Genomic DNA, 24,379 nt, shown 5'->3' with positions numbered 1-24,379 from the left:
TTACAGCCCAGCGCAGGCTGCTACCAAGTGTGATTCTTGAGCTGCACCAGTTTATTGACTCAACTCTGCTGAGCTTTTCTGCTTCCTGAGAAATATTTATCTGCTGTTTCAAGGTGCTAGTAAGCTTATTGAGCACAAGAAGAGTTTATGGGATACTAGTATATGAAAATATAAAATTTTATGAATCCAAAATCACTACAAAAATGACAGTTTTACCTCGCAGGGTAACCACATATATAGGACAAATAATTGTGGACAGTAAACAAAAGCACAGTATACCCCAGTATTCGCTAATCATGACGTTTGAACTGATGTTTAATACCTTGAAATATACAGGGTGGTCCAAAAGTAGGTGGCCAGAAAATAACATTTACTTTGTTTTATATATAAAATTATATTTGCTAACACAAGCATAACATTGACAATTACATTTTATTCTGAACAGTAATACAAAAGCCCTTAAATTTTATCAACGCAGGTGCTCAAACTGTTTTCCATTACAATTTGCACAGCTTTGAAGTCTGCCTCTTACGCTTCGACAAACTTTTTTGCACAAGTCTCTTTGGGTATTAATTTCTTGAATTGCATCTCTTATTTAATTTTTCAAATCGCCGTCACTTTTTGGTTTTCGACTATAAACTTTGTCCTTGAGTACTCCCCAAAAGAAAAAATCCATTGGGGTCAAGTCTGGTGAACCTGCCGGCCAATCAAGTGGGCCTCTTCGGCCAATCCATTTATTAGGAAATGTTTCATCAAGATACTCGCGGACTACTCTTGAATAATGTGGAGGGGCCCCATCTTGTTGGAAATAAAGGTCATTTGAATTAGGCTGTTGCTGTACTGGGGAACAACTTGATTCAATAGAATTTTGAGATACTTATCTCCTGTGACTGTTCCATCAAAAATTATTGGTCCTAAAACACCAAAATTTGAAATATCACCCCAAACATTGACACCAGGCTCATTTAGTTGTTGCTCTAATGTTAAATGCATGTTCTCATTATACCAGTAAATACAATTATGTCTGTTAATATGGCCGGAGAATATGAAAGAAGCTTCATCACTCCACATAATGTTATCTAAAATTACTGGATTTTCTTCAATTTCGTTAAGCATAATCTCACTAAATTGCAGCCGCCTGTCTGGATCATCCTCCAATAAACCATGAATTAGACGTGGACAATAAGCTTTCCACCCAATAGATTTCAGGATTCGCATGATAGAAGCTCGTGAAATTCCCAATTCCAAAGACGCTCTTCTCATGGACTTTTTTGGACTCTGAGCAAATGTTTCAGCAACAAGTTGTTTATTATCTTCTGTACAGACTGTTTTGGGTCGAGCAGTTTTTGGAGCATTAAGGATTGAGCCAGTGGCATTGAATTTGTCACGAATGCGGTAAATGGTTTGTCTCTTTGGGGCTTGAGTACCAAATGTTTCAACCCAATTTGCTCTAACGGTTTCAGCATTTTGAAATTTCTAATACTCTGTTAAAATCCATTTTCTTTGATCTGTATTTAAATTATTTGCCATTATGTGTTATCTGAATTGTCTGAAAAGAAAACAGATTTGGGGGAGATCTATCTGTGAAAACTAGATCTGTGAAACTGGCCCAGTTATCCTTAGCAACCAATCAGATTCCACCTTTCATTTTCCAAAGAGTCTGTGAGGAATGAAAAGTGGAATCTGATTGGTTGCTAAGGGCAACTGAGCCAGTTTCACGTTACACCATGTTTGATAAATCTCCCCCTTCATAACCTTATTACACTTTCTGTCCACCTACTTTTGGACCACCCTGTATACAGCCATCAATTTTTACATAAGCATCATTTTATTCATATCAATTTACATTAGCATAATGTTATTCATGTGATACATCCGTAGGAATATATATATAATCAGTAATAAGCTATCTACATATATAACATATGGATTATCATGTATAATACAACAGATTACACTCATGTATTATAGATCATAGATTAAATCGAAAATATATAAAGCTATATAGAATAGAGTGTATGTTGTATGGACATGCTACGCATATATTAATTAGAGACAAGATATATGTAGGATGAGATGGCTAAGGATATGGCTTATAAAGTATATTCAGCCTATGTCCATGTAGCGTCGGCGTCCCTGCCTCCTGCTAGGCAGAGACGCCGTTCCTCTCACCTCCCTGCTCCGTCCTCAGCGTCCTCTTCCCGCGCTGCTGGCAGCGCTTGCCGCTTCCCGGGCACTGTGCTTAGGGCGCGCGCGCTCCCTCTCTCTTAAAGGGGCCGCGCGCGCCGTCCTAAAGAGTCCCCGGCCAATTGCCGGTGGAGCTCCCATATATAAGGCACCTCCTCCAAAATGGAGGTGCCCGAGCAAAGTTGTTGCAAAGCCTTTCACCTCTGCTTCAGCCCTCAGGTCCCGTTGCCAGTCTGTTTTCCAGCTCTGTCTACCTGCTTGCATTCCCTGTGGTCCAACAGTCTGTCTACCAGCTTCCGCCAGTCTGTCTATGGACCAGTCCGCCTGCGGATCAGGAAGCACCTGCCTGATACCTGCCTGATACCTGCCTGAGACCACCTGCCAGTCAGCCGAGAGACTCTTACCCGCTCACCTGGGAGCGCTCACCTGCTACCCGCCAGTTAGCCTACCTGGAGGCTCTGTCGTCACTTGCCGTGACCATCTGCCAGCCAGCCGAGAGACTCTTACCCTGCTGTCACTTGCCGTGACCACCTGCCTGTCTAGAGACTCCTACCCTGCTGTCACTTGCCGTGACCACCTGCCTGTCAAGAGACTGTTCCCGTCACTTGCCGTGACCTCCTGCCCTTCTATCCAGAGACTGTCCCTGTCACTTGCCGTGACTACCTGCCCGCCTTCCCTGGGAGCCACCCGCTTCCTTACAAGGACTGCCCCTTTGTATAGTGGCTCAGAGGTTCCACCTCACAGACCCGTTACAGTTTGCTCGGGACATGGAACCCGGTGGCACCCAAGCTCCCTCGCTCTCGGACCTATGTCATGAACTTTCCCGTCAGAGGTCCCAACAGGACTCCATCTTGGGCCACCTGCGTAGTGTTCACTCCCGCCTGGACACACTGACTGCCTCGTCGGGAGCTGCTTCCACTCGCACAACTACTACCACGGCAGCGCCGCTGCCCATCAACACCATGGCATCCTTTCCCGGTCCCCGCCTTACCGCCCCGCCTCGTTTTGGTGGAGATCCCGGTGAGGCACGGGGCTTCATTAACCTGTGCACCCTGCACTTCGAACTTTTGGCACACCAGTTTTCCACCGACCGAGCCAAAGTGGCCTTCATCATGTCCCATCTCACGGGAGAGGCGCTGGCTTGGCTAAATCCTCTATGGGAGAGAGGAGACCCCCTGGTGTCCAACCTGCCAGCCTTTCTCACGGCCTTCCGGAAAGTCTTCGATGAACCAGGACGAAAGACCTCGTCCGCCTCATCTCTGCTACGCCTCCGTCAAGGGAGTCTCACCGTGGGCCGATATGCCATACGGTTCCGTACCCTTGCTTCTGAGCTTGCTTGGGATAACGACGCCCTGGTGTCCGTCTTCTGGGAGGGTCTATCCGGTTGGATTAAAGATGAACTTGCCGGTCGGGACATTCCTACCACTCTCGACGACTTAATAACACTTGCCACCCGGATTGACATCCGGTTCCAGGAGCGTACCACAGAGGTCACCCGTGAGAGAAGGTTTCCTCGCCTTGCTCCTACCTTCCAGAATCCCGTCACTTCCTCTGTTACTCCCCAGGCGCACTCACCCGAGCCTATGCAGGTCGACCAGACCAAGATGGACAAAACCCGTCAAGAGTCACGCCGTGCCGAGGGGAGCTGCTTCTACTGTGGCAGTAAGGAGCACCGGATCCGTTCCTGCCCGGAGAGGTCGAGAAACGCCTGTGTCTAGGATCGCTCAGACAGGTCGTCCTAGACAAGAATAAACCCTCTCCATCTCTGATGCAGTCGGTCTCTATCATCTGCGGGGAGAACCGTTACTTTGAACTAGCTCAACTTGATTCTGGAGCTGCCGGAAATCTCATTTCTCAGTCCCTGGTAGAGAGATACCGCATTCCCACCAAACCTCTGATCGAACCCTTATCTGTCGCCTCCGTGGATGGGGGTCTCTTACTGCATCCCATCCAACTTATCACCGAACCCATAACTCTGCAGATGGGAATGCTGCACTCTGAGAGCATCTTCTTTCATGTTCTACCTGGACTCTCTCATGCCCTTTTGCTTGGCCTACCTTGGCTCCAGAGACATGCACCCGTGCTTGATTGGCAGACCGGAGAAGTCCTTCGCTGGGGACAGGACTGCCATAAGACTTGTTTAGTTCCTGTTCGTCCTGCCCGTCCTTCTCCTCCCCCAGCCAATCTACCCGGCCTGCTGGTACCCTATTGGTCTTATGCTGATGTCTTTAATAAAAAGGAAGCAGAGACATTACCTCCTCATAGACCATATGATTGCCCCATCGACTTGGTACCTGGCGCTACTCCGCCCCGAGGGCGTATCTACCCTTTGTCCGCTGCTGAGACCCGGTCCATGTCTGAATATATCGAGGAGAACCTGGCCCGGGGATTTATCCGGAAATCTACCTCCCCGGCGGGAGCAGGCTTCTTCTTCGTTAAAAAGAAGGACGGCTCACTCCGTCCCTGCATAGACTGTAGAGGCCTTAACCAGATCACGGTGAAGAATAAATACCCCCTTCCGCTCATTCCCGAATTATTTGACCGTCTGAGGGGTGCTAGAATCTTCACCAAACTGGATCTCCGTGGGGCCTATAATCTGGTTCGTATCCGTCAGGGGGATGAATGGAAGACGGCATTCAACACCCGGGACGGCCACTATGAATACCTCGTAATGCCCTTCGGTCTCTGTAATGCTCCCGCCGTCTTTCAAGAGTTGGTCAATGATATCTTCCGTGACCTTCTCTACTCCTGCGTGGTGGTATACCTGGACGACATCTTGGTCTTCTCTCCGGATCTCCCCACACACCGGAGGGACGTTCGTCAGGTCCTGCTCAGGCTCAGGCAAAACCACCTCTACGCAAAATTTGAGAAGTGCCTCTTTGAGCAGACCTCTCTTCCATTTCTGGGCTACATCATCTCTCAGACCGGTCTACGAATGGATCCTGAGAAACTTTCTGCCATCCAGAAGTGGCCCCGACAGGAGGGGTTAAAGGCTATTCAGCGGTTCCTGGGTTTCGCCAACTACTACCGCCTCTTCATTCCGCACTTCTCTTCCCGGACTGCCCCTATCTCTGCGCTCACCCGTAAGGGCGTTAATCCCAAAGAATGGCCGCCCGAGGCAGAGGAGGCCTTCCTGTCTTTGAAACAAGCTTTCTCCTCCGCTCCTGTGCTGCACCGTCCGGACAGCCACAAACAATTCTTCTTAGAAGTAGACGCTTCCTCCTCCGGAGCTGGAGCGGTGCTCACCCAAAAGTCGTCTTCCGGAAGAATGGTAACCTGTGGCTTCTTCTCCAAACTCTTCTCCTCATCTGAGCGCAATTATTCTATAGGAGACCGAGAATTGTTAGCCATTAAGTTGGCACTGGAGGAGTGACGTTACCTGCTCGAGGGGGCTCTTCACCCGGTAAAAATCTACACGGATCACAAAAACTTGGCTTATCTCCAGAGTGCCCAAAGACTTAACCCGCGCCAAGCCCGGTGGTCCTTGTTCTTCGCCCGCTTTGATTTCATTCTTCATTTTCGCCCGGCAGACAAAAATATCAAAGCTGATGCCTTGTCCCGATCCTTTTTGTTCTCCGATCTAGAGGAGGAGCCAAAGCACATCATCGACCCCGCCAAGGTAATGCTGGTGGCTCCCGTGGATCTTAATCGTCTTCCACCCGGTAAGACGTTCGTAACAGTACCTGATCGTGAGAAAGTCCTACACTGGGGACATTCGTCTAAGCTAGCTGGCCATGCTGGCCAGAAAAAGACCCTCCTGCTTATTACCCGGCATTACTGGTAGCCTACCCTGCACAAGGACGTAATAGACTTTGTCTCAGCCTGTGCGTCCTGCGCCCGCAACAAGGTTCCTAGACATCTGCCAGCCGGCCGCCTTCTGCCTCTTCCCATACCTGCTGCCCCGTGGCAGAATATAGCCATGGACTTTATAACGGATCTTCCTGTCTCTGCTGGTTGTACAGTCATCTGGGTGGTCGCTGACCGCTTCTCTAAGATGGCTCACTTCATTCCCCTGCCAGGCCTTCCTTCTGCATCTGAATTGGCTAAAGACTTTATCCATCATATTTTCCGTCTCCATGGTCTCCCTCTCCACATCGTATCTGACCGAGGAGTTCAGTTCACCTCTCGCTTCTGGAGAGCCATGAGTAAACTGCTGGGGGTCACCTTGGACTTCTCCTCTGCTTATCACCCACAGTCCAATGGTCAAGTAGAGCTTATCAACCAAAGTTTAACCAGTTACCTCCGGCACTTTGTTAATGCCCACCATTCCGACTGGGTGGATCTTTTACCGTGGGCCGAATTTTCCTATAACAATCACGAGAGCGAGTCTTCCTCCAAATCCCCGTTTTTTATTGTCTACGGTCAACATCCTCGGATCCCGTTTCCCGTCTCCGCCTCGGTGGATAATCCGGCCGCGGAATCTCTTGTTAGCGAATTCTCCTCCATTTGGGAGAGTACCAGATCCGCACTTCTTCAGTCCTCCGAGCGGATGAAGAAACAGGCTGACAAAAGACGTCTGGATCCGCCCCAATTCCGTCCTGGAGATAAAGTCTGGCTCTCGTCCAAGTATGTCCGGCTCAAGATTCCTTCCTACAAGTTAGGGCCTCGGTTCATCGGCCCACTGGAAGTTATCAAACAAATCAACCCGGTGGCCTATAAATTGAAACTCCCGGCCAACTTGCGGATCCCTAACTCCTTCCATGTATCTCTCCTCGAACCTGTGGTACTTAACTCTTTTTCCAAGTCTACAGGTACGCCTCCTGCTCTGGTTTCCGCTGAGGACGAGTTTGAGGTAGAGAGCATTCTGGCCACCTAGTGGATTGGAAGGTGTTTGGTCCTGAGGAGAGAACGTGGGAACCCCGGGAGAACATCCATGCCCCGCTCATCTTTGATAAATTTCTCTCCGGCCTAAAAAAGAGGGGCCTAAAGGGGGGGTACTGTAGCGTCAGCGTCCCTGCCTCCTGCTAGGCAGAGACGCCGTTCCTCTCACTTCCCTGCTCCGTCCTCAGCGTCCTCTTCCCGCGCTGCTGGCAGCGCTCGCCGCTTCCCGGGCACTGTGCTTAGGGCGCGCGCGCGCTCCCTCTCTCTTAAAGGGGCCGCGCACGCCGTCTTAAAGAGTCCCCGGCCAATTGCCGGTGGAGCTCCCATATATAAGGCACCTCCTCCAAAATGGAGGTGCCCGAGCAAAGTTGTTGCAAAGCCTTTCACCTCTGCTTCAGCCCTCAGGTCCCGTTGCCAGTCTGTTTTCCAGCTCTGTCTACCTGCTTGCATTCCCTGTGGTCCGACAGTCTGTCTACCAGCTTCCGCCAGTCTGTCTATGGACCAGTCCGCCTGCGGATCAGGAAGCACCTGCCTGATACCTGCCTGTTACCTGCCTGATACCTGCCTGAGACCATCTGCCAGTCAGCCGAGAGACTCTTATCCGCTCACCTGGGAGCGCTCACCTGCTACTCGCCAGCTAGCTTACCTGGAGGCTCTACCGTCACTTGCCGTGACCACCAGCCAGCCAGCCGAGAGACTCTTACCCGCTCACCTGGGAGCGCTCACCTGCTACCAGCCAGTTAGCCTACCTGGAGGCTCTGCCGTCACTTGCCGTGACCACCTGCCAGCCAGCCGAGACACTCTTACCCTGCTGTCACTAGCCGTGACCACCTGCCTGTCTAGAGACTCCTACCCTGCTGTCACTTGCCGTGACCACCTGCCTGTCAAGAGACTGTTCCCGTCACTTGCCGTGACCTCCTGCCCTTCTATCCAGAGACTGTCCCTGTCACTTGCCGTGACTACCTGCCCGCCTTCCCTGGGAGCCACCCGCTTCCTTACAAGGACGGCCCCTTTGTATAGTAGCTCAGAGGTTCCACCTCCCAGATCCGTTACAGTCCATATATCTAATCACAATGGTACATGTAACTAAAGTGTATGCACTTGTACAGTTAGAATAGTATAAATATTGCTGGTAAATACTGAATCAACATATGATCTTATTATAGATTACCCGTACTCATGGAGCCTGAAGTGCCTGGGGTATAATAACTCCTCAACGAGCGTTTCACTGTATAAAATGCGGCTTCGTCAGGACCTCCCATAAACTCTTTTTGTACTCAATAGGCTGACTATATATCTTTTTGAATGAGGGGATTGTATCTATAGTGGAATACTATAGGTTCTATGTTTCAAAGTGCTATCTGCACATACCGCTCTGTTTCATCAAGGTGCCTGTCCACTTGCCATCCAGGATAGACAGCTATAATGCTCCACATCCCATTTGGCCTTGCCAACTTCGCTGCATCAATGCTTCTGGTCCATGCTGCTCATCCTGACCTATGGATTAGTGAATCCACCTCCCATATCAGAGCCATATCAGAATACTCAAGCCATCGATTCCAAAGGTGCATCGGCATCAGCACCATTGCTGTTGGATACTGTGGATTTATCTAAACTGGTTTTGCAACTTGCTGTGAGTCAACAGTAGGTCATGCAGGAAGTGCGTGACCTCTCAGCCTGTATAGACACAGTGCCTCAAGTACCTTGTGTTTCACCTCCAGTTATACAACATCTTCCTCAATCCCTCTTTGGGCCTGGAAATTCCTCATCGGTAAAGGAGATCCTGAGGCCTGCTGGGGTTTTGTTAAGGTGCTTTTACATTGCATTCAAGCACCAGTTCATTGAACCCATCACGGCTTGTGACGCGCCCCTGGGCCTGTGTCGCGCTGCGTTGCGCACGCGGGAGCTTACCCGGAGCCGGATCTGTTGAGGGTTGTAGTCTCGTGGCGGTGACCCGGTCCGTGCCCAGGGAGTCAAACTGAGCGGCGATGTATCAGCGGTAGATGTTGGACGACTACGCCACCCGTTGAGTACAGCTAAGGAGCTGCTGCTGCAGGGCAGACCGCTGAGGCCGGTGGTAGGATTGTGCAGCGTGATAGTATAACCCCCAACGGGAGGGGTATGGCCTCAGGGCAGCCGACGTGGATGATGGGGGTAGCAGGAACCACTCGGAGACGGTACGGTGTAGTTCAGGGTCTTTACTGGTGACAAAGATAGACCCTCCCGGAGTACTGGCTAGCGATTGGGGCCTGGTCAGTCCTTGAGCAGATGGGATCTCCCCTGGCCAGGCGGAGTTGTAGGCCTCCCAAACTAACTGTACTCTTCTGGCTACCTTGCTAGAGGCGGGTATAAGTAGCCCACGTCCCTCAGTGTACCGTGTGGTGCTCACCCGTATGGCCGGTGACTCGGGGCCTTCGGGTTTCTTGGCCAGAGGACCTGGAATCCCCTGCCTGACGGATTCTGCTGCTGGGTAGGAGTTAGTCCCCACAGCCTTGGACTCCGGGTCCGGTAAGAAATCTTCTCAGTCAGGGCAAGCTCTGCAGCTGCCAGCCCCTGACTCCTTGTAACACTGCTCCCACAGAGCTCCTGATGTTCTGTTCCTATATTTGCTTCTTTTCTCTGTCTCTACTTCTTCTCTACTCACTAACCCTGCCTCAGCCCCAGTTTTATATAGGGGAAGTTCTTCCCCTCCCAGGACTGTGCAGGAGGTGTGGCATGCATAGGATTCCTGACCAAGAGACCTCCCACCTGCTCTCAGACGTAATATCTCTATCACTGTGGCAACCAGACCCCTGGGGTGTCACATTCCCCCCTAGTGAAATTTAGTACTCCGGGACTAAACATATTTTAGAAAAACATAACAAGATATAACAATAACAATACAATAAAGAAACACATAAAGGTGGTCACGGCATGTCCGTAACCGGGTGCAGTCTTTGAAGAAAGCAAGGTGTCCATTTCACCAAAACAGGGAGACGTAACCAGGTAGGGGTCTGTCCTGCCCCGAGTCCTTAACAGTCTTTAGTCCGTCCTGGGTTACGCTCCAACTATGTACACAGGATTCCCGGTAAATCCACCAAAGACTCCTATAAACAACTAGAAACACATAATTATACACAAGCAACAAGAAAAACAGGTAACCACAAATAAAACAATTTATACACTTCAAATCCTCCAACGTGCGGGTAACTGGCCTCTAGTGGCCCTAGTGGACCTACGGAGCTGACTGTCTGGCCCTGAACTACAGGGTGTAGGAGCTGTCAAGGGTAAATTGGGCAGCTGTCTATGGGCCCTTTGGCTCACTAGGGATATGGCAGGCTCACTGCAAGCAGAGGGTTGATCCTCCTGATCTGCTGGTGTGGGGTCTTCTGCCTCCTGGACCGGCTGTTCTTCCAGCTCTACCTGTTGCTCCGTAGGTGCTTGGGATGCTGGTTGGAGGAAGGTGAGTACGGGTACCACAACTGCACCATTGACTTGAGTCCAAGACCGAGGGAAGTCTCCGAGCACAGTACTAACCATATCTTCCCTTTCCTCTACGGGTCGATGGTCTTCTTGTTCCTCTTCAGGGTTCCGTAGCTGTTCAGGACACTTCTTCAGGTGATCCCGGGATACAATGGCTGTGGTCTCCCCTCCGTCTTTACTGATGGTACAGACCTTCGGGTTCTCATGGCTTGAGGGCAGTACGGTGTACGGGTCCTTCTCCCACTGGTCGTCCAACTTGTGGAGCCGTCTTTTCCTCTTCAAGACCTGCTCTCCGGGCACCAGGGGAACAGCGGGAGCATACTGGTTGTAAGTTTTCTCTTGTCTCTCCCTAGCCTGACAGAGACTTCGCTCCACGCTCTCCTGTACTTTCCGGTACTGCTGCTGCCTCTCTGTGTCCCAGTCTGCTTCTGGTGAAGTGTCCTCGGGTGTCAGGACTCCCATTTCCAGGTCAACAGGTAACTTACCAGGTCTCGCCCTCATTAGGTAAGCCGGGGTACAGTTGGTGGAACCTACCGGGATGTGGTTGTATAGGTCCACCAGATCGGGCAGCTTCTCAGGCCACAGACTGCGTTCTTCCAGGGGCAACGTTTTCAGAAGATCCATTACCACCTGGTTCATTTTCTCACAAAGTCCATTAGTTTGCGGATGATAGGGTGTCGTCCTTATCTTCCGGCAGCCATACAGATTGCAGAATTCCTGGAAGACCTCCGCTTCAAAGGCAGGTCCCTGGTCCGTCAGCACTTGGTCCGGGTACCCGTGTGGACGGCAGAAGTGCTGCTGGAAGGCTCTAGCTGCTGTTTGAGCCGTTAAGTCCTTGACGGGGACGACAACCAAGAACCGGGAGTAATGATCCACGATGGTTAACGCGTAGACGTAGCCACTTCTGCTTGGGGTCAGTTTTACATGATCCAAGGCTACCAGTTCCAACGGCTGCCGGGTGACGATGGACTGCAGGGGAGTCTTCTGGCTGGCACGGTCCTTCCTCCTCAGGTTGCACGGGCCACAGTCTCTGCACCACCTCTCGATGGTTCCCCTCATGCCTACCCAATGGAACCGCCCGCGCAGCAGGAACTCCAGCTTCTTCCATCCGAAATGCCCAGCTCCATCGTGGTATGCCTCCATCACCATGGCTGCGTCTCGTCGTGGCACCACTACTTGCCAGATTAGTTCATGCGTCCGGGAGTTAACCATCCTGCGGCACAACTTCCCCTTGTAAAGGAACAGTCTACTCTTTTCTGCCCACAGTTGCTTGGCTTCCTCCGGAGCGTCTGGGTCAAGGCGAGCCTCTGGCCGAGTCAGCATCTCCTTCACCAGCCGGACGGCAGGGTCACTGTCTTGCGTTTCCGCCCAGTTGTAGTGAGGTAAGGGGTTAAGCGTAGCGCCTTGCTTACTCCTTACCCGATGGGAATACTGGATAGTCCCATGACGGTGAAACGCGGGGAGTTCGACTTCTTCCAGTCCCTCTGGATCTTCTCCTACGTCCGGTAGGTTTGGCATCCTGGACAGGGCGTCCGCGTTGGTATTGGAGCGTCCTGCCCGGTATTTGATGGTGAACTCGTAGTTGGACAGGCGGGCCATCCATCTCTGCTCTAGGGCACCGAGTCTTGCCGTGTCCAGGTGTGTCAACGGGTTGTTATCCGTGTACACGACGAACCGGGAAGAAGCGAGGTAGTGCTTAAAGCGTTCGGTGACTGCCCACACCACTGCCAGGAACTCTAGCTTAAATGAGCTGTAATTCTCAGGGTTTCTTTCGGTGGGTCGCAGTTTTCGGCTGGCGTAAGCGATTACTCGCTCCTTCCCCTGCTGGATCTGGGACAACACGGCTCCTAGCCCGATGTTACTTGCGTCGGTGTAGAGGATAAAGGGCTGGCTGTAATCCGGGTACGCCAGGATTTCATCCCCCGTGAGGGCCATCTTCAGCTGGCGGAAGGACTCTTCTTCCAACTTCTCCCATCTGAAGGGCGGCTTCTGGTTCTTGGCCTTCCGGGACTGGCCTATCAGGAGGTCCTGCATAGGAGCTGCCTTTTTGGTGAAACCGGGGATGAACCTGCGGTAGTAGCCTACCAACCCGAGGAACTGCCGCACTTCCTTTACACTGGAGGGACTTGGCCATTCCTTAATTGCGGTGATCTTATCAGGGTCGGGAGCCACTCCGTCAGCGCTCACCACGTGTCCCAGGTACTGCACCTTTGGTTTCAGGAGGTGACACTTGGAGGGTTTCACCTTTAGGCCGTAGCTTGCCAGAGCTTCGAACACTTCCGCCAGGTGTTTCAGGTGGTCCTCATAAGTCTTAGAATATACGATGACATCGTCCAGGTACAACAGGACCGTCTCGAAGTTTCTGTGGCCCAGACAGCACTCCATTAATCGTTGGAAGGTTCCTGGTGCGTTGCAGAGTCCGAACGGCATACAGGTAAACTCGCTAAGTCCCATCGGGGTGGTGAATGCGGTCTTCTCCCGGTCCGCCTCTGCTACAGGAACCTGCCAGTACCCACTAGTGAGATCCAAGGTAGAGAAGAAGTTAGCAGATCTTAAAGCAGCCAAAGACTCCTCTATCCTTGGTAAGGGGTACGCATCCTTGTGTGTGATACGGTTGATTTTCCGGTAATCTACACACATCCTCATGGTGTTGTCTTTCTTTTTGACTAAGACTAGTGGAGCTGCCCAGGGGCTACAGCTATCCCTGATCACCCCAGCCTCCTTCATGTCTCTAAGCATCCCCTTGGCGTGTTGGTAGTGTGCAGGGGGTACGGGTCGATACCTCTCTTTTATGGGAGGATGGTCTCCCGTGGGGATGTGGTGTTCTACCCCCTTGACTCGCCCGAAGTCTAACGGGTGTTTACTAAACACTCTCTCGTACTCTTGAACCACCCGATAGACTCCCTGTTTCTGGTGTGAGGGAGTGGAGTCAGTACTAAAAATGTAGTTGCTGACACCAGTCCTCCATTGTTTTCTTAGAGCCGTTACCTTCCTCCGGGTGAGATGGAGGCAAGGGTTCCACAGATTGTATAGCATTTTGGTTAATGGTATATAATTTGGCTAGCGTGGCATACCGGGGCAGGTACACTTCCCTCTTCCCGATATTGATTATGCGAACGGGCACCCTCCCATGGCGTACATTAACCACCCCCCGTGCTGTCAAGATGGTGGGCCTACTGTCTGAGTAAACTGGTTCTACCATTGCCTGGTAATCTCTACCTCTCAGACCAATAGCTGCCCGGCACCAAATCATCATTTCACTTTTTGGGGGCATGGCAATAGGGAAAGGGTCACACATTCTCACGCTACCAATCTCACCGCCGGACAGTTCCACCTGTTGCCGTCGCATCAGTGCCCGGATCTCTTTTTGGAGCACTCGCTGCTCGCCGGAGCTGGCGTTCTTGGCAACCTGCTGTAAAAGGAAAATCACCTCTGCAAGACAATTTTCAATTACATTAGTTCCTAGAGTTAACTTTGGGTGACTCTCGTGTTTGTCAATGTCTACAATGATCAGTCCCTGTGCTGCCAGTTCGACTCTACCGATTTTAATGGTCACCTCTTTAAATCCAATCTGTGGCACGGGCTGACCATTGCTGGCGATGATACTCAAGTCGTCGTCAGGGTAGCGGGTGATATCCGAGTCATTCCAGTACTGCTTGAAGAGCACGTACGGGATGGTGGTGACCTGTGACCCGGTGTCCAGTAGGGCACTCATAGGAATGCCATCCAGTACCACGGGTAAGACTGGACGTCCTCCCACATATTTGTCGCGCCAGTTCGATGGGCCTGGTGATCTTTTTCCTGGGGGTTGGCCCTCTACCCCAGGTTGTGCCAGTTTAAAGGACAGTACCTTGCCATATGTCCGGGTTGATTGCAGCGGCGGCAGATGGGTCGTCCGTCCTCGTTGTATCGGTCGCTGGGTCTCCCTCTGGCCGGTGGGGTCCTCCTTGGTCGACGCCACGGGATGTCCTCCGGTCCGGATGCCAGCTGGATCTTCCCTGGAGTGGAAACCTGTAAAGACTGCACAGTTCGGGTTAGCGCAGCAACGCTTTTAGCTAGCTCTTGGACCTGATGGTGCAGGTCTGGAGCCGGGTCATTGTTCAAAGCCTGCGCATCAGCTCCCACAGGCCCTGCCGACAAGGGTGCCGCCTCCTGGTGGTAAGTGGTAGTGGGGCGTCTGTGGGTCACAACGCCACCTGGTGTCTGTCTCTAACCAGGTACACCCTCCTGAGCCTATGCAGGTCGACCAGACCAAGATGGTCAAGACCCGTCAGGACTTACGCCGTGCCGAGGGGACCTGCTTCTACTGTGGCAGTAAGGAGCACCGGATCCGTGCCTGCCCGGAGAGGTCGGGAAACGCCTGTGTCTAGGTTCGCTCAGAGAGGTCCACCTAGACAAGAATAAATCCTCTCCATCCCTGCTGTTGTCAGTTTCAATCGTCTACGGGGAGAACCGTTATTTCGAACTAGCCCAACTGGACTCTGGAGCAGCCGGGAATCTTATTTCACAGTCCCTGGTAGAGAAATACCGCATCCCCACCAAACCTCTGGCTGTACCCTTGTCTGTTGCTGCCGTGGATGGGGGGCTCTTACCACGCCCCATCCAACTCATCACCGAATCCATTACTCTGCAGGTGGGAATGCTGCATTCTGAAAGTATCTCCTTCCATGTTCTGCCTGGACTCTCTCATGCCCTCTTGCTAGGCCTACCTTGGCTCCAGAAACATGCACCCGTTCTTGACTGGCAGACCGGAGAAGTCCTTCGCTGGGGACAGGGCTGCCATAAGACCTGTCTGGTTCCCGTTCATCCCGTCCGTCCTTCTCCTACCCCAGCTAATCTACCTGGACTTCCGATTCCTTATTGGTCTTATGCTGATGTCTTTAATAAAAAGGAGGCAGAGACACTACCCCCTCATAGACCATACGACTGCCCTATCGACCTGTTACCTGGTACTTCTCCTCCCCGTGGGCGTATTTATCCATTATCCGCTGCTGAGACCCAGTCGATGTCCGAATATATTGAGGAGAATCTGGCCAGGGGATTCATCCGGAAATCTACCTCCCCGGCGGGAGCAGGCTTCTTTTTCGTCAAAAAGAAGGACGGCTCTCTCCGTCCCTGTATAGACTATAGAGGCCTTAACCAGATCACGGTGAAGAATAAGTACCCCCTTCCGCTCATTCCGGAGTTATTTGATCGTCTGAGGGGGGCTAGAATCTTCACCAAACTGGACCTCCGTGGGGCGTACAACCTGGTTCGTATCCGTCAGGGGGATGAATGGAAGACGGCATTCAACACCCGGGACGGCCACTATGAATATCTGGTAATGCCCTTTGGCCTCTGTAATGCTCCTGCCGTCTTTCAAGAGTTGGTCAATGACATCTTCCGGGACCTTCTCTACTCCTGCGTAGTGGTGTACCTGGACGACATCTTGGTCTTCTCTCCGGATCTCCAGACTCACCGGAGGGATGTTCGTCAGGTCCTGCTCAGGCTCAGGCAGAACCATCTCTACGCTAAATATGAGAAGTGCCTCTTTGAGCAGACCTCGCTTCCGTTTCTGGGCTACATTATCTCTCAGACCGGCCTACAAATGGATCCTGAGAAACTGTCTGCCATCGAGAAATGGCCCCGACCAGAGGGGTTGAAGGCTATTCAACGGTTCCTGGGCTTCGCCAACTATTACCGCCTCTTCATCCCGCACTTCTCTTCCCGGACTGCCCCAATTTCCGCGCTCACCCGTAAGGGTACTAATCCCAAAGAGTGGCCGCCCGAAGCAGAGGAGGCCTTTCTTTCCCTAAAACAGGCCTTCTCTTCCGCCCCGGTGCTGCATCGCCCGGACGGCAACAAGCAGTTCTTCCTGGAAGTTGACGCCTCCTCCTCTGGAGCCGGAGCGGTACTTACTCAAAAATCATCTTCCGGGAGAATGGTAACTTGTGGCTTCTTCTCCAAACTCTTCTCCTCTTCTGAGCGCAACTATTCCATAGGAGACCGAGAGTTATTGGCCATCAAGCTGGCGTTGGAGGAGTGGCGTTACCTACTCGAGGGGGCTCTTCATCCGGTAATAATTTACACTGACCACAAGAACTTGGCTTACCTCCAGCATGCCCAGAGACTTAACCCGCGCCAAGCCCGGTGGTCCTTGTTTTTTGCTCGCTTTGATTTTGTTCTTCATTTTCTCCCGGCTGACAAAAACGTCAAAGCAGACGCCTTGTCCCGATCCTTTCTGGTGTCCGATCTCGAGGAGGAACCTAAACATATCATCGATCCCGCCAGAGTAATGCAGGTGGCTCCCGTGAGTCTAAATCGTCTCCCTCCCGGTAAGACGTTTGTTTCAGTACCTGATCGGGAGAAGATCCTACACTGGGGCCATTCGTCTAAACTAGCTGGCCACGCCGGTCAGAAAAAGACCCTCCAGCTTATTGCCCGGCACTATTGGTGGCCTACCCTGCACAAGGACATAATAGACTTTGTTTCTGCCTGTGTGTCCTGCGCCCGCAACAAAGTCCCGAGACATCTGCCAGCCGGACGCCTCCTTCCGCTTCCTGTACCTGCTGCCCCCTGGCAGCATATAGCAATGGACTTTATAACTGATCTCCCCGTCTCTGCCGGTTGTACGGTCATTTGGGTGGTCGCTGACCGCTTTTCCAAGATGGCTCACTTTATTCCCCTGCCAGGCCTTCCGTCTGCACCCGAGCTGGCTAAGGACTTTATCCACCACATCTTCCGTCTTCATGGCCTGCCCCTCCACATCGTGTCGGATCGTGGGGTACAGTTCACCTCACGTTTCTGGAGAGCCACTTGTAAACTACTAGACGTCACCCTGGACTTCTCTTCCGCTTACCACCCACAGTCCAATGGTCAAGTGGAGCGGATCAATCAGAACCTGACCAGTTACCTCCGGCACTTCGTTAATGCCCACCATTCTGACTGGGTGGATCTCCTACCATGGGCCGAGTTCTCTTATAATAATCACGAGAGCGAATCCTCCTCCAAATCCCCGTTTTTTGTAGTCTTTGGTCAGCATCCTCGGATTCCTTTTCCTGTCTCCACCTCTGTGGACAACCCGGCTGCGGAATCTCTCGTTAGCAAATTTTCCTCCATATGGGAGAGTACCCGGTCCGCACTCCTTCTGTCATCCGAGCGTATGAAAAGACACACTGACAAAAAACGCCTGGATCCTCCACAATTTCGTCCAGGAGATAAAGTCTGGCTCTCATCTAAATATGTTCGACTCAAGATACCTTCTTACAAGTTAGGGCCTCGGTTCATCGGCCCTCTGGAGGTCATCAGTCAGATCAACCCGGTGGCCTATAAATTGAAACTCCCGGCCAACTTACGGATCCCTAACTCCTTCCATGTATCTCTCCTCAAACCCGTGGTGCTTAACTCTTTTTCCAAGTCTACAGGTACGCCTCCTGCTCCGGTTTCTGCTGAGGACGAGTTTGAGGTAGAGAACATTCTTGCCACCAAAAGGGTAAGAGGAAAGACCTTTTTTCTGGTAGATTGGAAGGGGTTTGGTCCTGAGGAGAGAACGTGGGAGCCCCGGGAGAACATCCATGCCCCTCTCATCCTAGCTAAATTTCTATCTGGCCTAAAAAAGGGGGGGCCTAAAGGGGGGGGTACTGTAGTGCCGGCGTCCCTGCCCTCTGCTAGGCAGGGACGCTGTTCCCCTCACCGCTCTGCTCCGTGCCCGGCGTCCCTCTCCCGCTCTGCTGGCAGCGCGCGCTCCTTCCCGGCCACTGTGCTTAGGGCGCGCGCGCGCGCCCTTCCTCCCTCTTAAAGGGGCCGCGCGCGCCGTCCTAAGGAGTCCCCGGCCAATGGCCGGAGGACTTTACCATATATAAGGCACCTCCTCCAAAATGGAGGTGCCCGAGCAATGTTGTTACACTGTTCACTACTCTGCTTCAGCCCTCAGGTCCCGTTGCCAGTTACCTGCCAGTTACCTGCCAGATTCCTGCCTGATTATCTGCTACCTGCCTGCTAGTCTGAGGTCCGACGGTCTGCCTTACTACTCCTGTCAGTCTGTCTAAGGACCAGCCTGCCCGCTCACCTGGGAGTGCACATCAGCCACCTGCCTGCCTGCATGAGGTCCGACGGTCTGCCTTCCAACTCCTGTCAGTCTGTCTATGGACCAGCTTGCCCGCTCACCTGGGAGCACACACCTGCTACCTGCCTGCTAGTCTACCTGGAGGCTCCGCCGTCACGTGCTGTGACCACCTGCCTGTCCAGTGACTCCTGCTCGCTCACCTGGGAGCGCTCTTCTGCTGCCTGTCTGCTAGCCTACCTGGAGGCTCTGCCGTCACGTGCTGTGACCACCCGCCTGTCCAGAGACTTCTGCCCGCTCACCTGGGAGCGCTCATCTGCCGCCTGTCTGTTGGTCTTCCTGGAGGCTCCGCCGTCACATGCTGTGACCACCCGTTCATCCAGAGACTCTCGCCTGCTCACCTGGGAGCTCACGTCTATCATCAGCCGCCACAGGTCGTACCAACCCTTTACCTAGAGACTGCCCCGGTCACTTGCCGTGACCATCTGCCCGTTCATTCAGAGACTGCCCCGGTCACTTGCCGTGACCATCTGCCCGTTCATTCAGAGACTGCCCTGGTCACTTGCCGTGACCATCAGCCCGTTCATCCAGAGACTGCCCCGGTCACTTGCCGTGACCTCCAGCCCGTTCACTCAGAGACTGTCCCGGTCACCTGCTGTGACCTCCTGCCCGTCTTCCCTGGTCGCCACCCGCTCCCTTACAAGGACTGCCCCCTTGTATAGTAGCTCAGAGGTTCCGCCTCCCAGACCCGTTACAGAAACTCCAGACTCTAGGTGAAATAGGAAGAATCTTCTTGAGGTTAACGTTATCCCCTGGTTGTGTCTTTGTTTATCATCTTCGGTGGTGTTGAGTTTTTTCGAAGAAGCCTTTATTGATTCTAGAGCTGCAAAAAAAATTGTTAATGTCACATTAGCCAGAAGGCTAGAAACTCCTTTAATTCTCTTTTTTTATGTACACCTCTGAAACTTATTTCCTCAAATGGCTCCACAATTCTGTCCACATCAAATTCCGAACAGATAAGGTGACTCTATAAGGAGGAGCATTTCATGTTGAAGACATTTCAATCTTAGTTATGCCACTTACTGATGCATCGGTGCTTTTTGGAACTTCTGTGCCTCAAGGTCGACATACAGATTAGACTATTGTCATCTGAACCTACTGATGTTGATGGATTCGACTGACAGTCTAATGTCTATGGAGGCCCAAGACAACTGATTGCCAGGGAGATGTTGATCAGACATATCCGATTTCGGACTGCCGATTGCTTGGTGTCACGGGTGTGTCAGGTGTAATTGGCAGTCGCTCTGGATCTAGCTGTAGAAGATCACTGCTCTTGACATTCCAGACACCTTGATAATCGTTCTTCCTTTAAGACCCAGTGGTGACCTCCCTCCTGCTGCTGATTGATACACCCTTGCTTGGGAGTTAAAAACCCTCAGTTTGCTCCAGGCAATCGCCGGTGATACTTCTTTGTACAGGCTTGGAGCACTAGCAGTTGGCTAGCGTCTTCCCTGGGGCCCTTGGAGGACAGTTGGCGTTACTCCTCTGGTGTCTGCTCAAGCTAAGTTAATCCTCTTTGTCTTTGTTTGTCTACCTTGTTGTCTTTAGTTTGTCGTAGGGCCTGACCAGTGCTCACCCCTTCCCCTCCCTATTTAGGACCAAGCCTAGGGTCATCCAGGGTTTAGGGTCCTGCTCGGCGATAGATGTGGAACCTATATAGCAATGGTAGGGTAGGCAGGGTGATATTAGATCTGCCTAGGGGTCTCCACTCCCCCTTTCCCTAGTGTTTGGGCTTCCTCCCCCTCTTCCCTTCGTGTTGCACTTAGTCTTTCCCACACCTTGCGTGACATTATCACCGGCCGTTCATAAATAGAGGGGAAAAAAACTGACATGTGGTTTTATTTGATTGTGATTTTTTTTTTGTTCATGGTTCATGGATTCTGTTGCAGAGCTGGCAGAGCCGCTGTGCAGGCTGCCTATGGAGGTGACTGACCTCCGCTATGAGGTTCAGCAGCAGCAACAGCGGCTTCAGGTCCCTAATGTTGGGGTCTCAGTGGGTAGGCTGGTCCAGCTTGAACCCAAGGTTGCCCTCCCGGACAGGTTTTCAGGAGGTAGGGACAAGTTTTTTGTGTTCAAGGAAGCTTGCAAACTGTATTTTAAATTTCGCCCTTACTCCTCTGGAGGTGAGGAGCAGCGAGCGGGGATTGTGATCTCACTACTGCAAGGACATCCTCAATCCTGGACTTTCTCTTTGCTGCAGGGTTTGGTTTGTCTCCAGTCTGTTGAGGGTTTTTTCGGGGCTCTAGCCCTCATCTATGATGACCCTGACTGAATCTCCTTGGCTGAGTCTAGGCTACGTAGCCTTCAGCAGGGGAATCGGTCAGTAGAGACGTATATCCAGCGCTTCTACAATCCTATGCATGCCAAATATCTAAGGCTTGATATAAGGGTTTTAATTTTATAGAAACAGCGCCACTCCTGTCCAAGGGCTTTGTCGGGTATTGCAGTTCAGCTCAAGTAAGTTAAGATGCATTACCAGACACAGACTATGGACCAGAGTGGCGCTGTTTGCTTTTTCTAGGTTTTTAAGAGTTATCACTTTTATGTGTTTCACGTGTTCTTTTCCCTTTGCTTTCAGTTCCTACAGAAACGACTTATCATACCTTAGAGAAAAACGAAGTGGAGTACTGCACCACTGAAGCCCCGAGTACCGAGACCCCTGTAGAAATCATCTCACCTTCTGCAGAAGTCACAGGAAAACCTCAAGAACTGAAGAATCGAATTGCTCTAAACTCCACACGGCTCTTGCAAGAACAAAGAGTGACGAACCTACACGTGAAGGAGATCGCCCAACAACTGGAGCAGCAGAACGACATCTTGCAGATGATCCGCAGGTTGCAGGAAGTCCAGGCCAGTGCCCAGGAAAGGCAAGTGCAGGCTATGGAAGGGACTCAAGCAGCATTGGGCGCCCTCATTCAAGTGTTACGACCGATGATCAAAGATGTTCGGAAGTTCCTACAAAGCCGAATTGTAGACCCATCGGCCACCAATGAAGCTGGTGAGCCAGGAACTCCGAATGGACAGTCGAACACTATCAGCCAGTGATTAGAAATGACAGTGAATCACCGATATGGCACCAATGTGGCAAAAAAATGGTAGCTCGGATATAGACTACTCAATTGTTTGATTGAGAAAAAAAGAAGGACATTTTAGCAAATTGTTAGTGTTTTAAGAATAGAATTGATCAACATTAAAATGATAGGAACTCCGCTTTTATGATCACGTGGCGCTAAGGCCTCATTTGGGCGCACATAAGAATCCATATTACCGCTGTAAGTCCAAACCCGACCGCGGATTTCATGACCCCAAATAAAGGTATCATCGGTATAAATGATGCTGTTACTTCGAGTCGTTGGACTTGTAACTGGGTTGGGACCTGCGGCCGTAATTGAGATGCTAAATGAGGTCTGAATGAGGGCTATAAGTACAGTAGTCCATTTCCAGAACGTGACAACGTGAATTCGTACGGACCCTTCATGAAACAAGTAGCTTAGGAGTCACTTTATGAGACTTCAATCAACTATTTCTTGCTGTTTTATCACTGTGCAGTGTTTATAATAAAATCTTTGATTTATTATTGTAGTTTTTGTATCTTAATTTATGTAGAAATGCCTTAACAGGGCACAGGGGGCGCTCTCACTGGCTGTTTTGGACAACATCATATTGTTCGTAAATAGTTGCAAACAAAATTTTCCAGCTCCCATTACAAACTTGGTTTATTAGCAAAATTTTACAAACTTTCTGCTGTTTGCAATAAACCAGTGAAAATAGCTGAACATAAGTAATGTAACAAGTGGTTTCTCCAACTTCAACATAAAATATCACTTTTTAGGACTACTGCACGCTCAGAATTATTCACAGCTTTCGTGATAAGAGTCTTTACTATTTAATTTAGCCCCTCCGGCTGTTATGACCTGCTGCGAATGTGATGCATAGTCAGATATCAATTTATGGTAATTTCATGAGGGATCTTAGCCAATTCCTTGTGGGTAATGGCCTCCAGGTCACCAATAGTCTTGAATTGTCAGGAGAAAGGTTCAAAAATTAGGAGAAGGGATCATTGCCTTACACAAACAAGGAAAAGGAAACAAAGGCATTGAATGTTCCAAGTGATACAAATGGAAGCAGAGATCACAAGTTAAAGGATCACCTCTCCAAAAGCACAAGAAAAGCCGCTCCGATTGTTACCTGTCTTGGCTTTCACGCTGATCCATGCATCTTTCCTCTCATGCTGCTGGTGTCACGGGTGTGTCAGAAGTGACAGACAGTCGCCCTGCAGTTGGTTGCAGGAGATCTCTACGTTTGTGTAACATACCTGGCGGCGTCCTTGCATAGTGGTCCATCTCCCACTGTGCAAGAGCGCGCACTTGATCTCCTGTCCAGAATGTCTCTCTGGCTTCCCTCCATGCTGTCTGTTTGTGTCTGTTTCTGCTGCTTAAGGGCGGCGCCCGATCACTTCCTGCTTTTTGTACCTGCTGTGGGTCACACCTCTTGTGCGTCCTCAGCCTATTGCTGTCTGTCACCTGGTATATAGCTCAGCTGCGCCCATCTATCCCTGCCTGAGCATAGTGTTTCTTTCAGTGTGTGCTTGCACTCTGAAGGTGCCAGGTCCCGTTCTGTGTTCTCTTGTCTGCCTTTCCTGGAGGCTGTATTTCCAGGCCTGTCTGAACACGCTCCTAGCCTGTTCCTCCTGCCTTCTAGGGGCCGATTACCTAGACCTGTTCCTGTATCTTGTCTGACCTGTCTGAACACGCTCCTAGCCTGTTCCTCCTGCCTTCTAGGGGCCGATTACCTAGACCTGTTCCTGTATCTTGTCTGACCTGTCTGAACACGCTCCTAGCCTGTTCCTCTCGCCTTCTAGGGGCTGATTACCTAGACCCGCTCCTGTATCTTGTCTGTCCTGTCTGAACACGCTCCTTGCCTGTTCGTCCTGCCTCTCTGGGGGCCGTATTCCCAGACCCGCTCCTGTATCCCGCTGCAGTGTCGGTCTCCTCCGTACACTCAGTTCCAGTCTGAACTCTCTCCTATCCTTTACCTGTTTTGCCTCTATGTCCGTTCCCTTCCTTTTTCTGCAGAGTCTGAACTCGTACCTAACTCCTGCTTGTTGTCTCTGTACTCCCGTTTGTGAGTTTGTGGTCCACTCGCTACTTCACTGCAAGTACCCTGTGGGTGTCTGGCTCTGCCTTTCCCTTCCTGTCTGTTCCGTGTGAACAGAGCCCTGTCCCCCCTACTCAGCCTAGCCTGCTCTGACTCCTTTGCTCACCGCTCCGGCGGTTCTAGCCTGCTCTGACTCCTTTGCTCACCGCTCCGGCGGTTCTAGCCTGCTCTGACTCCTTTGCTCACCGCTCCGGCGGTTCTAGCCTGCTCTGACTCCTTTGCTCACCGCTCCGGCGGTTCTAGCCTGCTCTGACTCCTTTACTTACCGCTCCGGCGGTTCTAGCCTGCTCTGACTCCTTGCTCACTGCTCCGGCAGTCCTGTCCTGCCCTGCTTCTGCCCGCTGCTCCGGCAGTCCTGTCCTGCCCTGCTTCTGCCCGCTGCTCCGGCAGTCCTGTCCTGCCCTGCTTCTGCCCGCTGCTCCGGCAGTCCTGTCCTGCCCTGCTTCTGCCCGCTGCTCCGGCAGTCCTGTCCTGCCCTGCTTGTGCTCGCTGCTCCTGCAGCCCTGTCCTGCTCTGTTCTTGCCCACCGCTTCGGGCGTTCCCTCTCTGCTGTGGTTGTCTACCGCATCTGCGGTTCTGTGACCCAGTCTGTACTGGGTCTTAAGCTTTCTGTGCTCCAGCCCGTCCTTTCGGCCAGTACCTCCCTGCCTG

General features: G+C 51.6%; 1 protein-coding gene across 1 annotated transcript; it reads left to right on the top strand.

Moving 5' to 3' along the window:
• The first annotated feature begins 296 nt into the window (after nt 1-296).
• On the top strand, nt 297-21,741 carry LOC141155476 (nuclear apoptosis-inducing factor 1-like). Its single transcript, XM_073642343.1, has 2 exons — nt 297-348; nt 21,150-21,741. Exons 1-2 carry the CDS (start codon nt 297-299, stop codon nt 21,614-21,616), a joined length of 519 nt encoding a protein of 172 aa, XP_073498444.1. The 3' UTR covers nt 21,617-21,741.
• Nucleotides 21,742-24,379: the final 2,638 nt, after the last annotated feature.

Source organism: Phyllobates terribilis, unplaced genomic scaffold (assembly GCF_046119375.1).
Source record: "Phyllobates terribilis strain yellow unplaced genomic scaffold, ASM4611937v1 Scaffold_7__3_contigs__length_470593459, whole genome shotgun sequence".
NCBI lineage: Eukaryota > Metazoa > Chordata > Amphibia > Anura > Dendrobatidae > Phyllobates > Phyllobates terribilis.
Note: the sequence above shows the minus strand (reverse complement) of the source record. Positions and strands in the feature narration are given on the sequence as shown.

Coding starts and splice junctions, on each gene's coding strand:
- LOC141155476 (XM_073642343.1), top strand. CDS start 297: ATGACGTTTGAACTGATGTTTAATACCTTGAAATATACAGGGTGGTCC. Junction 349..21,149: donor ATATACAGGGTGGTCCAAAA/GTAGGTGGCCAG, acceptor CTTTGCTTTCAG/TTCCTACAGAAACGACTTAT.